Here is an 11,548-nt window from a genome sequence, read left to right as displayed (position 1 = left end):
TTTTCCCGGTTTTACTTTCTCTCCCTCCCCTTTTTTCCTCCCCCCCCCCCCCCCCCCCCCCGACCCAAATACACACCCACACACATTCTAACTATTATAATTAACCAGAAATACTAGATATCCCCCAGTCCAGTCCAGTCCTACCCAATCTACTGCAGGAACCAGAAACTAACTAAACAAATAAACAAACAAATCACTGAATCACCGATACCCAAGCAAAAAGTTAATAGAACGATGATTATTTACACACCAACAAAAAACAAATGACGAATTGAGAAAGAACACTCACTAATGAATTTTAGTTATCAGAAAATTGTTCTAACTTCTAAATATAGTCATCCGTATCTTAAATCTAAATCTACATCTACATTTCCATGACTCCCAGGTATTCCCTCCATGATAAGTATACACTGAAACTCCAAATAGTAATACACGAAAAGATATCCCACTTTCCTTCCCACCTCCTCATAAGTACATCTACCTCCAACCACAAAAACAATCACCACCCAACCTAAGAAGACAAAATAAAACAAAACAAAAAAAAACTAAAAAGAAATACAAAAACCCTAATCAGAAAAAGTAACCGACACCTTCCCACCATTATTAAACCCCTGACAACCACCCGAAGGTTGACCATCGGCCAAACCAAAACTCGCACCCTTCTGACTACCCGCCGCACAATTAATCAAAGAATACGTCCCCGCATTACCACAGGTATTTCCACTCTTGCAAGTAAAGACACACTTAGACATATTGGAAGTGCAACCACCGACTTCGATGGACATGGAATTGCCACCCATGTGGACCTCGCGAGAAACATCTACCGTGGCATAGGCACCGGTGGTAAATTCTCCCCATGTATTGAAGATTTGACCATATTGGCTCAAGGTGGTCTTTTGATTGTAAAGACCTGCGAATCCGCCGGATACTCCATTTGCCATGGATATGGAGATGGATTGACCAGCGTTTAATGAATATGAGATTTGAGGCTTTCTTGCGTTCATGAAAGAGCTTTGATAATCGCCAGGAGCTTGAGTCCAGACGATGGCAGTGACAGCAGCTTTTGCATTGTTCTTGAAAACAAATGTATTGGGTCCTTGGCTTCCAATCCAGACTCCGCCATTAGCAGCCTTTGCATTTGTTCCCATGCCGGCCATCCCGATAGTCGACATGTGTTTGCAATCTGTGGTGCTAAGGCCAGCGACAGGACTGGCACATGAGAAACCACGTTTCTCGAGAGTGCTCTCGCTGAGTCGTTATGTTAGAAAAAATCAATAAGGAAAATGTGCACAAGGTACTAACCCTGGAACCGCAGGAGCAGCTAGTGCAAGGGAGAGCATGCTCATCCCGGCGAAAATACTTGAAGTAGAAAACAACATTTTAGGTATTTACTGAATTTTGTTGATATGTAGATCTTAAATTGCGACGTTTGAGTTAAGTTTGATTGAAATGACTGTGGTAGGATCTAAAGGAGTGACTTTATATAAAACTTTTTAAAAAGAAATATGACTGAGAACAGGCATGAAAAAAGGGGTGACAAAAATGAGTGACAAAAGGGTGAATGCAGAGATTGTGAAAATTCGAGTACTGTTTTAAAAAGATCCAGACGCGGAAAGAAAAAGCTACTGGTGGCTGCTTAAGTATAAGAACGAAACCGTCCATGAGGCACTGCTGATAATTGGAATGCTGGGCCTCTGAGTAGGAATGTGCCCTCCAATAAGGAAAATGTAAATATTCCTAAATTACGTAAATTGAATCTATGAATACTACATCTCGTTTGAAAAAAGATCCAGAAACAACTTTGTCCCTGTCAGAGTTCATTGAGAGGCCAGTCAAGACCGTTACTTGATGTGAGGATGCTTCCAAATGTAACATCAGATCAAGAGGCCCCAAATGCTATTTTCAGCACGTGAATGCAAAGGGAGAGCATCAAGCGAGGTTTCGAATTGTTTGGCCGAATCAGCCAATCAACAGGAGTAATCATGTCGTAAGGATTTGAGATGAGGAAAGCCCATGTCGATAGCAATGAGATAATCTAATTTCCCGAGATCCTAATCGTGGGCTGTGTACTGGCACGAAACAACCGAATATCACGATATCCAAACCCGAGATAAAAATCTTACGTTGGACCTTGAATCTCTAGCAAATTTCAGCTATTATTGAAGAAATGTCAAGGCTACGCCTTGTAGGAAGAAACATTTTTGTCAATGACCGCTTCCATAATTATCTGAACATGCCATCTCGTGGCAGTCACTGAAATTTTCAGTCCACACGAAACGAAAAGACACTTTTGATATTTGTCGAGAAGTGTAAGAACTGCATCTCTTGGCAGCCGCCGTCAAAAAGCCCTTGATTGTGGCCTCATGCGGGCATCTACATGTCTTGGCAAGCGCCGGTCAACAGCCCTCGATTTTGGCCTCATAACCAGGTGTGCGTTTCAGTAACACACATGTTTGCTATCCAATATCCCAATTGACCAGTTATACGCGTCATTAATGGTTCATTCTGACCCGAGTTGAAAGATTGGGCTGCTTGGAATGTGTGGTGGCTGATTGAATGATAAGATTATGAAGCTGACTTGCTAATAAGTTCATTGCTGGGAGATTTTGTTGACAAAATACTACGCTTGGCTCGTGCGCTTCCGCACCCGATTATAAGATAGGAGTCCACGTGATTGACAAGAAATTACATGAACTCATTCCTCACGATGAATGATCCTTCGCCGAGATTAATCCTGAGTATCAATCCTAAGTATCAGATTTATTAAGCATCAAAGCACTCATTGGATATCGGTACTTTCGTTTCACTAATCGTAAAAAGCAGACTTAAAGTCTCGTGTGACACATCACGTGATAATCCAACCCCTCCAGCTCAAAGGTATATCTGCGCTGGGTACATAGAAGAATCATCAGTTGCAAAGTATTTGCTTTTTGCTCCAGACTAAATAAATACATTCTATAAGTTGGGAGTCTAAGCTAGAGTGTGATGACGTGAGTCAAGAAGCTCTCAGTGTTAACAACTCTACTTCTCCTCGTTCCTCACCCCTCCCTCCACTTAATCACAACTGCACAACACTCTACCCACCCAATAACCAATATCAAAAGAACCCAAACCATCCCAGCTTCAAAACACATCCGTCTACTGGTGTACCCAATAATCTAACTATCCATAATATCACATTCATACAAATACACACCCATATCGATCCATCAATCAGTGTCTGTCTATCTACCTAATATGATAAGATCTTACTCCAGTCCTCATCCAAAATACCATTCATGTTCTTTGATTCTTTACCAGCTGACACATACGACCATAGACTGAGGAGAATTGGGCATCCCGTCCGCTCTGCCATACACAAGCCTCAGATCGGTAGATTAGTAGTTGGGTGGGTGACCACCAGCGAATCCCTCCTGTTGTATGTATTTTTGTGATTTTTTTTTTGAGTTTTTGTATTCAGAGATGATGGATGGTGGTGTAAAGGGCGATGAGAATGTGAATGCCAAATAAATACTCCAGTAGTGATGAGAGACATGCTCTCCTATCTTAACCTAGTAGGCGAATCTCGTTTTAGTCTCACGAAGATTCTTCACATAAGCATTCTCCTATTCCCATCTCTCTCCCTTTCCTTTCCTAACCAAAACTCAACATCCTCAATGCCACGTTCCATTAGCCGGTCCAAATCTACCACTTTCAGGCAATTGTAACCACGGAAGTCCATTACCATCTGCCGTGTTAAGATAAACCGTATTACCTACATTATCTCAAAATTAGTCCATATTATAACTTTTCAAATCCCCCTTCCCTTCCTCCACTCTTCCAAATAAAATCAAAAAGAACTTACCCCACCAATCAGGAAACTGAGCTCCAGGATACGTGATGCAGAAGAATATGACGATTGCCGAGAGTGCAAGACCTGTATCGAGTGCAGCTGCTAAGACATAATTGTATTTGGCTTAATTTTGAGTGTTAGTTTCGAAATCTTCGGGGTAGAAAGAATGGTACTTACACCACCATGCAAACCACTTCGCTTTTATCCACCAGTTAAAGGTCAAGTTAACTAATGCCCAACTACTATAGTTAATTCCCGTAGCAGGCGGCACATTATAGGTTCCGACAAAGATTAATGGCCAATTGATGAGTCGTATCCATTTTCTTTCTTCTCCGTTATTCTTCCTCCAGTACTTCCAAATAACCCAAGTAATAATTGGCATAATTGCACCGATCCAAAAAAAGTGCAAGAGACCGGAATAGATCTTTCCGATTGAATAAACTCGTCCAGGGCCGATTGCTCCCCAAATGACAGATGAGGAAAAGATTGTACGGCCATTTGGACATGTAAAACCATTTGATTGATCTTCCGAGCAGATGTCTTTGACGTTTCCAAGCATCCAAAGAGTTACACCTACTTGTGTGAGAGCTCCAAGAATCTAGATTGTTGTTAGAAATTGTCTGCGTCTCGTGAGTATTTGAATAAGCTTACAGTGGCGCTTCCTTGTGCGAAAAAGAGCGTTCGAGGTGGAACTTTCATGTAATGACCTAACTTCATATCTTGTGCAAAGTACAGGCCTTGGCCTACTACATCCGTAGAAAGAACCTTGAAAATTATGTCTGTAGTTGGTAAGTCAGACTGTCTTTTTTACAAACTTAAAAGGTATACATACTTGCCAATGGTCGCCCAGTAAACATATATCCCCCAATAAATTCGGCTAGAACATTCAATTGATTTGCATCCACATTTGTTATCCCCTGAATAATACCACATGGAATCATGTAAATTGCGGGAATGATTGCTGCTAGCAAAACCGCCCACCATGGTAAAGTTGTATGATAAACCTCAACCATCACAATACCTAGTATCATTATTACAATAGTAATAGCTCCATACCAATACCAAGGGGTTTGGGAATAGAGGCGCATCAAGCGAGCGTGGATGTCCATTTTAGTACGACCTGCGAATGCATCACGGATTTGAGTACCATGCCAGATATATATATGAACAGGAACAGCTGTAAGGGCGGCAAAAGATATTCCATAGACGAAAGCAAATGTAGCGGGAAGAAAAGGAGGCGAGTATTCAGCATATGCAGTTGTGTTTAGAGTATTTGCTGAAGTCATCACCCGAGAAACGTTATAGAGGGATGCGGTATTATCATATACATCAGCTGAACAAAGTGGTAGATAGGCTGTGTACCAAACATTTGCATAACTGTGAATAAAAGAGTTAGTGGTTAGACTAACATGGAGTAGTATTGTTCTTAGACTTACTAAAGACCCGGGGTGACAATCCAAAAGAAAATAATGAAGCCACCAAATACGTTCATAGCTGTAAGTATTCGTTAGCCATATCAATAAATATATAAATTAGAGATACAACCTACCAGCCCATGCCGGAGAGAGGAGAGGATTCGTGTTATAAGCAACTTGTGACCAATCAAAAGTGATAGGACTCAACCCAAGACCTGTAACCATTCCGAACAGATGATTCACAATTAAATTGTTTGGGGCGATCCAACAAACCCATGTAAAGTACGAAAGAGACACAAATATTAATCCAGGGAAGAAATACCAGACTCCTGCCCCAACCATAACGTACATAAAAAATCGAAGTCGACTAATCTTCCAGCCATTGGCCATGGCATTGGCTCGAGAATGTAACGTGGAAAGTAAAGCACAATTGGATAACACCCCTGGCCAAATTATAGAAGCAGGTTCTACCAACCAAGGAGATGATAGTCCTGCAACTCCGAAACCCATCATCTGGCAACAAAGTACAACGAGAATTGAGAACCCGGGCTTCAAATCGAAGTTGTAAAATGCTTTCGCAGCTTGAATAATACCCGTTGAGTCTGCGCTACCGTATCCAAAACTCACGTTGCTCATAATGGTTACTACGGTATGTTCCTTTATATTGAAATGTCTGTCGGGATTGATGCACCATTTTCCTAAAGGACCTAGGTTGAGAGTGCAGAGTGGTAGGATCTTTGCCAAGAGTATGCCGAAGGGCATTGCGAGAAGTTCAGCAACGAGTGCGACAATATGGACTGAGGGATAACGGAGACTGAAGAATTGATTGATGCCAGCACCAATCATAGTAAACGCAAATCCTAAAATCCACATCCTAAGAGTATTGACAGGAATGGATTGATCGTCGACATCTGGAACTACAGCTCTAACTAGGAGACATTAGTTTATTAACGACTGGAGAATCTAGGAGCGCGTTCTGACCTTCAGGATATGGCGATGTATCGCCTTCTATATCATCCAATCCATCATCATTGAGTATTTTTCCAACGTCAACCTCCAATTCTTGCATGTGTTCTGGCTCCACATTGATCTCTGCATCTTGAGCTTTGTCGACTTTCTCACTCATGTCTTTTCTAACGTTTTGAGATATTTCTGATGACATTTTGAGAACATTGGGACATGGAAGTGCAAAGTCTCAATGTGTCGCACGAGAGAAATTCAGGATATGTCTCGGCATTTTAATACGATTCGTCCCACAACAACATTGAACCAACATTGTGGCAAAGGTTAGATAACGATACTTCATTATCAAATAACAAATATGTAACCAAGAATACTGCATTTGGTTCTAGTATCGATACTTCGATAAGGAATACTACATCAAGATAAAGAGAACCTGAACTTGGAGAGGGGAACCACATGGCTGTCACTTGCCGGGGGTCAATTTCATGCAAGAGAAATCTCCCAATGTAGCATTGCGTAAGCGCTGTACGATAAGAAATATACACCTTCCTTGTTTGTATACATAGAGATATTCCAAATACGTCCTGTTAAAAATGAACAAGAAATATATCTAATACATCTTGGTTCATGACCAAATTACACAAGAAAAAAAGATCTGTCAACCGGACTTTGAAAAGCTATGTATTTGAGGCCATAGAGATCTTTGTAGTATGATCATAAGCAAAAGAATTAGAAGTCGCTGCATTAGAGACTGAATGAACTCATATGCATGCATAGAGCTAGAATTTGTGCCGCCTGCGAAAATGAATTCCTGGAGTTTGTGCCGGGGAAATGATAACGTCGGGGAAAAGGCCAGCTTCACACCGCCTTCTGCCTTTTGAATCAAAATCGGCAGAATGACAAGATCCTCGAAACGCCAAGATCTAAACTGATAGCATATCTCAAGGTAGGTAGCATTTGAATATGCAGATTTCTAGACTCGTTTACTAGGCCGACAATGGATCCTGCTACATTAACAGCTTCCATCAATCTTGGTAGTATAGAGTCAATAGCCAAATATCAAGTCTCTTTCGTATAATTTGGTTGCAAAGGATAGAGTCGCAGAAAGGAGCTTAAGGAGCCTCGAAATCCTATGTGGTGAAAAGCGATTTTTTTATTTCAAGAGAGAATATATATATGGCTGTGAGGGCTACGACTGTTAGTGCGGTTGGTAGGATCTCACTCACACATATCGAAGTACTTTCTGATGACAAGCCAAAGTTGGTAGTACCAACTCACCCGTTACTTGGTTTCGGTAAATACCAGCTAATAAGTAGGTATCAAATGGGCGACAATGGTGGAAGGCATAGGATATTTGTTAAGTCTTAAATCTTGAAATATAAAACCTCGAGGAGACAATAAAGACTTAGTGGTCATTATCACACGAATATCCTTCCTTTTTCTTTCTTTTTAATATATCAAGACCGATAAGCAACAAATACGCACTACCTTCAAGTATTGGAGCGCAGACGGAACATTCATCGCAGCTGGTATCCTGGTCATGGTAAGAATTGCTACGGGTGTCTGGACACGGAGGGTAGAAGTGTACATAAAGCAAGCCATTGCCTCTAAAAGGAAATGGAGCCTGCCAAACCAATGACATATGCAAGTGCAGCAAATCCAATATTCTTACTGGGCGGGAATAATCCTCACATCTTTGGAGATTTCACTTATTCCAGTTATTTCAGTATTAACATTGACGTCATCCGGCAAAAAATACTGTAAGCCCATCGCTTAATTAGGCATTCCTTGAAGTCAAGCATTAAGATACTACACATTCTCGGCCCCTCGTAAGACCTGCTTCTTAACCTCATATTCTTGCTCTACCATAATTTCGCCTCTATATTCTTATCGTTCATATCTCTTTACGTTTTGATTGTAATGCATCTTCACTTCTGGGATCACTGTTGCCCTTTTCTTTGGGGGGTTTTTTGGTGTCGCTGATTAATCTGAAATTTGACTACGGCTCTGCTCTTTAAATTATGATTCTTCTTTTCTTGGATCATCCATACGTATTTAAAACCCATCCCATCTCACTACATCATCCCAAACCCCTCCTCAAACTCCAAATTCCACTGTCCACACCTCTACCTAGCCCTCCTCCTCAGCCCGAAAATACCCCCCAGTCTTCCTTCCCCTCTCATCGCCACCACCTACCAAAATCTCCTCCTCAAAAACCTCCGCCCTCTTTCCCATCTCCATCTCCATCTCCATCTCCATCTCCATACCCTGCACCTCTCCACCCCCCTCATAATCCCCTAAACTAGGCGGTAAATCCTCTGTCCCCGTCCCCCACAAACTCTCCTCACTCCCCAACCACAAACACAACACCTTCCCCTCCGTAAAAAAACTATGATCAATCCAATTCTTTGTATAAGGTTTCCCATCCAACGTCGCAGATTGAATATAAATATTCTTATACTTAGGATCAAAATTAACATTTTTAATCGTGGCAGTTTTATTAGTGAGAGGAGAGGTAATTGAGACGGATTCGAAGAAGGGCGGGATGATAAGGTAGACATCTTGGCCTGGGTTAGGGAAGAGTCCCATCATGCTGAAAGCGACGAAGGAGCCCATGGCGCCGGAATCGTCGTTTCCGGGTAAGCCGTCGTTTGTGGGGGTGAAAGAGGATGGGATGTAGAAGTGAGAGCGGAGAGCTGAGAGAGCGGGACGTCCGGCATAATGGTATTGATATACGGTTAGGAAGGCTGGTTCGTTGCCAATATAGGTTATGTTGTTATCGTGGAGGTAGTCTAGACGTTTTACAAAAGCTGTTGGTCCACCGAAAGTGGTGATAAGGGTTGCTTGGTCGTGGGGTACGAAACTGGATAGAAATTAGTTTTTGTATATTTCAGATACAACAAGAGAGTAAACCAGGTCAGAATACTTACAAGGAATATTCCCAAATACTACTTTCGAAAGTCTCAGCACCCGTGTTTTGTAATGAACAAACACTATTGGGATTAAAGTCTATATTGCTACACTTCAAAGGATCCTGAAATCCCCATGTTTGATTGAAATACTTTGGTTGGAAAAATCCTTTGAATCCCGTGTCAGTGCCGTTAGAACGATAGGATGTTTGTGCAGCATTGAAGAGATTTTGCCAGTTTTTGCTGCGTCCGAGATACTTTTGGACATCTGATTCGTGGCCTCCTAGACCGGAACCCATACTAGCAATTACAAAATCATTGTAACTATACTCAAGTGTTCTGGAAATACTTCGTGTCATGGTACCAAAGCCCTTGTAATCAACTATATGATATTAGTTCGGAGCATTCACGTGGTGATTTCTGGCGATTCGCATGCGGAAAGAGACATACAATCTTGAACAGGAATATACCCTAGAGCTTTCCATGAATCCAAACCACCACGACCCTCATTTGACCAATCATAAGGTTCCACTTCCGCATCTTTAATTACGGCTTCATAGCCAAGATTCCAATCTATTCCTTCGGTAATACCCTTGATGTAAACATCTGCGAGGAGATTATCTGCATTTGAACCACCTTGAGTGAATCCTTTACAAAGACTCATACGACAGTCAGGAAGCCATCCTTGGTGAACATCTTAAGTGAGAATTAGCTTATCACGTATAATGGGGGCGTAGGTATACTAACATGTGTCGATCAGCGAGCGAACCATTTTAGCTACAGTGGCAGGATCTAACACTGTTAAAAAAGGTGTCTGAGAACGAAACAAATCCCAAATGCTAATATCGAGTTAGTGATGCTAATAAAGCTAACGATTGAATCTCACCAGTAAAAAGAGTCAAAATAAGGTTCGTCACTCTTCCATAGCGGATTCTCGCCAGTGTAGTCCTGAGGATTGACCATAGTCCTATATATTCCACTATAAAAGTTCTTCAAGAAAGAAGCGTCAATTCCTTTCGTCGAAACTTTGATAGGTGAAATTTTTTTGCGCCAAATAGACTCTGCCGCATTCTGCACAGCAGCAAAGTCAAAATCCGGAATCTCTGCCTCAGCGTTTGCACATGCTTGATCACTACTGATATGACTGACACCAACACGTGCCAAAATACCATCGCCAGGTGATTGGAAACGAACAAATGCTCCACCTGGCAGAGGATAGCCGTTGATTGAACGGGATATTTTGAGATTCTTGATGTCAGTACTGGCACGACTATTGACAAATATACCGTTATCTCGAATTGAAGCACCCGAGAAATCCGCACAGAAGTATAGAACATAATTTCCACTGCCGAAACTTGGCAAAAATTTACCATTTCCGGTCATTCTTCCAGTAGTTGCATCAACAGAAATACTGGCATTGTCTTGACGAGAATCAGACAAGTCGGTTAAATCCATCAAGATCAATGGGCTAGAAGCATTTCTATTGGAAGTAGATGGGAATTTGAATCTGAATAATGATGTATGCTGTGTTGTCGTCATATCAGCAGCAATACCACTGGACAATGTAAGACCAAAGTAACCTGGAGATGCCTTGACAGAATTTGAAACGTAAGGAGTGGCTCGCGCTTTCTTTGGATAAGTACATCCATCCACAGTATCTCCTTTGCATCCTGCATACGGAAACAAGGCAAAGTTTCCTAGTGATGGAGAACCTCCAGTCCCAGAATCATGCATACTGGAAAATCCGGTGATATTACTGCCATCAGTTGTAAATCCACCCTGGTTACTACCGGAATTAGTATCCGCAACAGCTTTCGCCATTCCTATAGCATCATTAATACGAGACTTGGTTTGAATACTAAGGCAATGAGAATTTTTCCGGTTGACATCATCACCATTCAATTGAAAGGCTGACAGACTTCCAAAAGCAATCTCATGAATTGCTTACCATAAGGTACAGTTGCACCAGGGAATACATTTCCTTTTCATTGTCAGCAGGAAGAAACGGAAATGACATTCGAGATCCAAACCTCCATTATTACTTCCAATCAGTTGATCAACATAATCGAGTACATCATACGTCGATGAGTTAGAAGTAACATTCTGACCAGCGACCCCATACAAAATCGTGAAGAATACATATAATATGAAAGCGTTAAAGGAAGCCATGCCAGAAATTCCGAGAAAACAATCAAGAAAACGGACACGAAAACTATCACCGTGAAGAAATAAAGATAAACAAAACCTGTAGTATATAAGGTCTACTTGACCATACCACATTACCCCTCAAAAAGTTGAGATACAGGATTAGTATCGCGTGCAGCCGCCCCTGCCTGCGGAGGTTGCATGCAGTTCCCTTTAAGGAAGCTCCCAAACTCTAATCACACGTAGCAAGAACTTTCGTAGTTGGCCATTTAATTACGATTGCT

General features: G+C 41.6%; 5 protein-coding genes across 5 annotated transcripts in view; 2 read left to right on the top strand and 3 right to left on the bottom strand.

Moving 5' to 3' along the window:
- The window catches only part of SS1G_02026 (predicted protein), a gene marked incomplete at both ends in the record, with an annotated part of 953 nt that extends 781 nt beyond the window's left edge, over positions 1–172 (top strand). Inside the window, one exon of the mRNA XM_001597780.1 lies at positions 118–172. Within this exon, the coding sequence (XP_001597830.1) occupies positions 118–172 (55 nt within the window). The remainder of the gene's footprint in view (positions 1–117) is intronic.
- A 394-nt stretch (positions 173–566) lies between these two features.
- Positions 567–1,379, bottom strand: SS1G_02025 (hypothetical protein; the record flags this gene model as incomplete). Its single annotated transcript, XM_001597779.1, has 2 exons — positions 567–1,248; positions 1,303–1,379. The coding sequence occupies 2 exons, from the start codon at positions 1,377–1,379 to the stop codon at positions 567–569; spliced, it is 759 nt and encodes a 252-aa protein (XP_001597829.1).
- A 2,167-nt stretch (positions 1,380–3,546) lies between these two features.
- On the bottom strand, positions 3,547–6,409 carry SS1G_02024 (hypothetical protein; the record flags this gene model as incomplete). Its single annotated transcript, XM_001597778.1, has 8 exons — positions 3,547–3,551; positions 3,845–3,955; positions 4,010–4,430; positions 4,484–4,611; positions 4,665–5,209; positions 5,269–5,326; positions 5,382–6,176; positions 6,229–6,409. The coding sequence occupies 8 exons, from the start codon at positions 6,407–6,409 to the stop codon at positions 3,547–3,549; spliced, it is 2,244 nt and encodes a 747-aa protein (XP_001597828.1).
- Positions 6,410–7,386: 977 nt separating this feature from the next.
- SS1G_02023 (predicted protein) lies at positions 7,387–7,578 on the top strand (the record flags this gene model as incomplete). Its single annotated transcript, XM_001597777.1, has 1 exon — positions 7,387–7,578. One exon carries the CDS (start codon positions 7,387–7,389, stop codon positions 7,576–7,578), a length of 192 nt encoding a protein of 63 aa, XP_001597827.1.
- A 762-nt stretch (positions 7,579–8,340) lies between these two features.
- On the bottom strand, positions 8,341–11,288 carry SS1G_02022 (hypothetical protein; the record flags this gene model as incomplete). Its single annotated transcript, XM_001597776.1, has 7 exons — positions 8,341–9,073; positions 9,141–9,501; positions 9,570–9,815; positions 9,867–9,958; positions 10,006–10,942; positions 11,068–11,100; positions 11,150–11,288. The coding sequence occupies 7 exons, from the start codon at positions 11,286–11,288 to the stop codon at positions 8,341–8,343; spliced, it is 2,541 nt and encodes an 846-aa protein (XP_001597826.1).
- Positions 11,289–11,548: the final 260 nt, after the last annotated feature.

Source organism: Sclerotinia sclerotiorum, genomic scaffold (genome assembly GCF_000146945.2).
Source record: "Sclerotinia sclerotiorum 1980 UF-70 scaffold_2 genomic scaffold, whole genome shotgun sequence".
Lineage (NCBI taxonomy): Eukaryota > Fungi > Ascomycota > Leotiomycetes > Helotiales > Sclerotiniaceae > Sclerotinia > Sclerotinia sclerotiorum.
The sequence above is the reverse complement of the archived record's forward strand: the minus strand, read 5'-3'. Positions and strand labels throughout refer to the sequence as shown.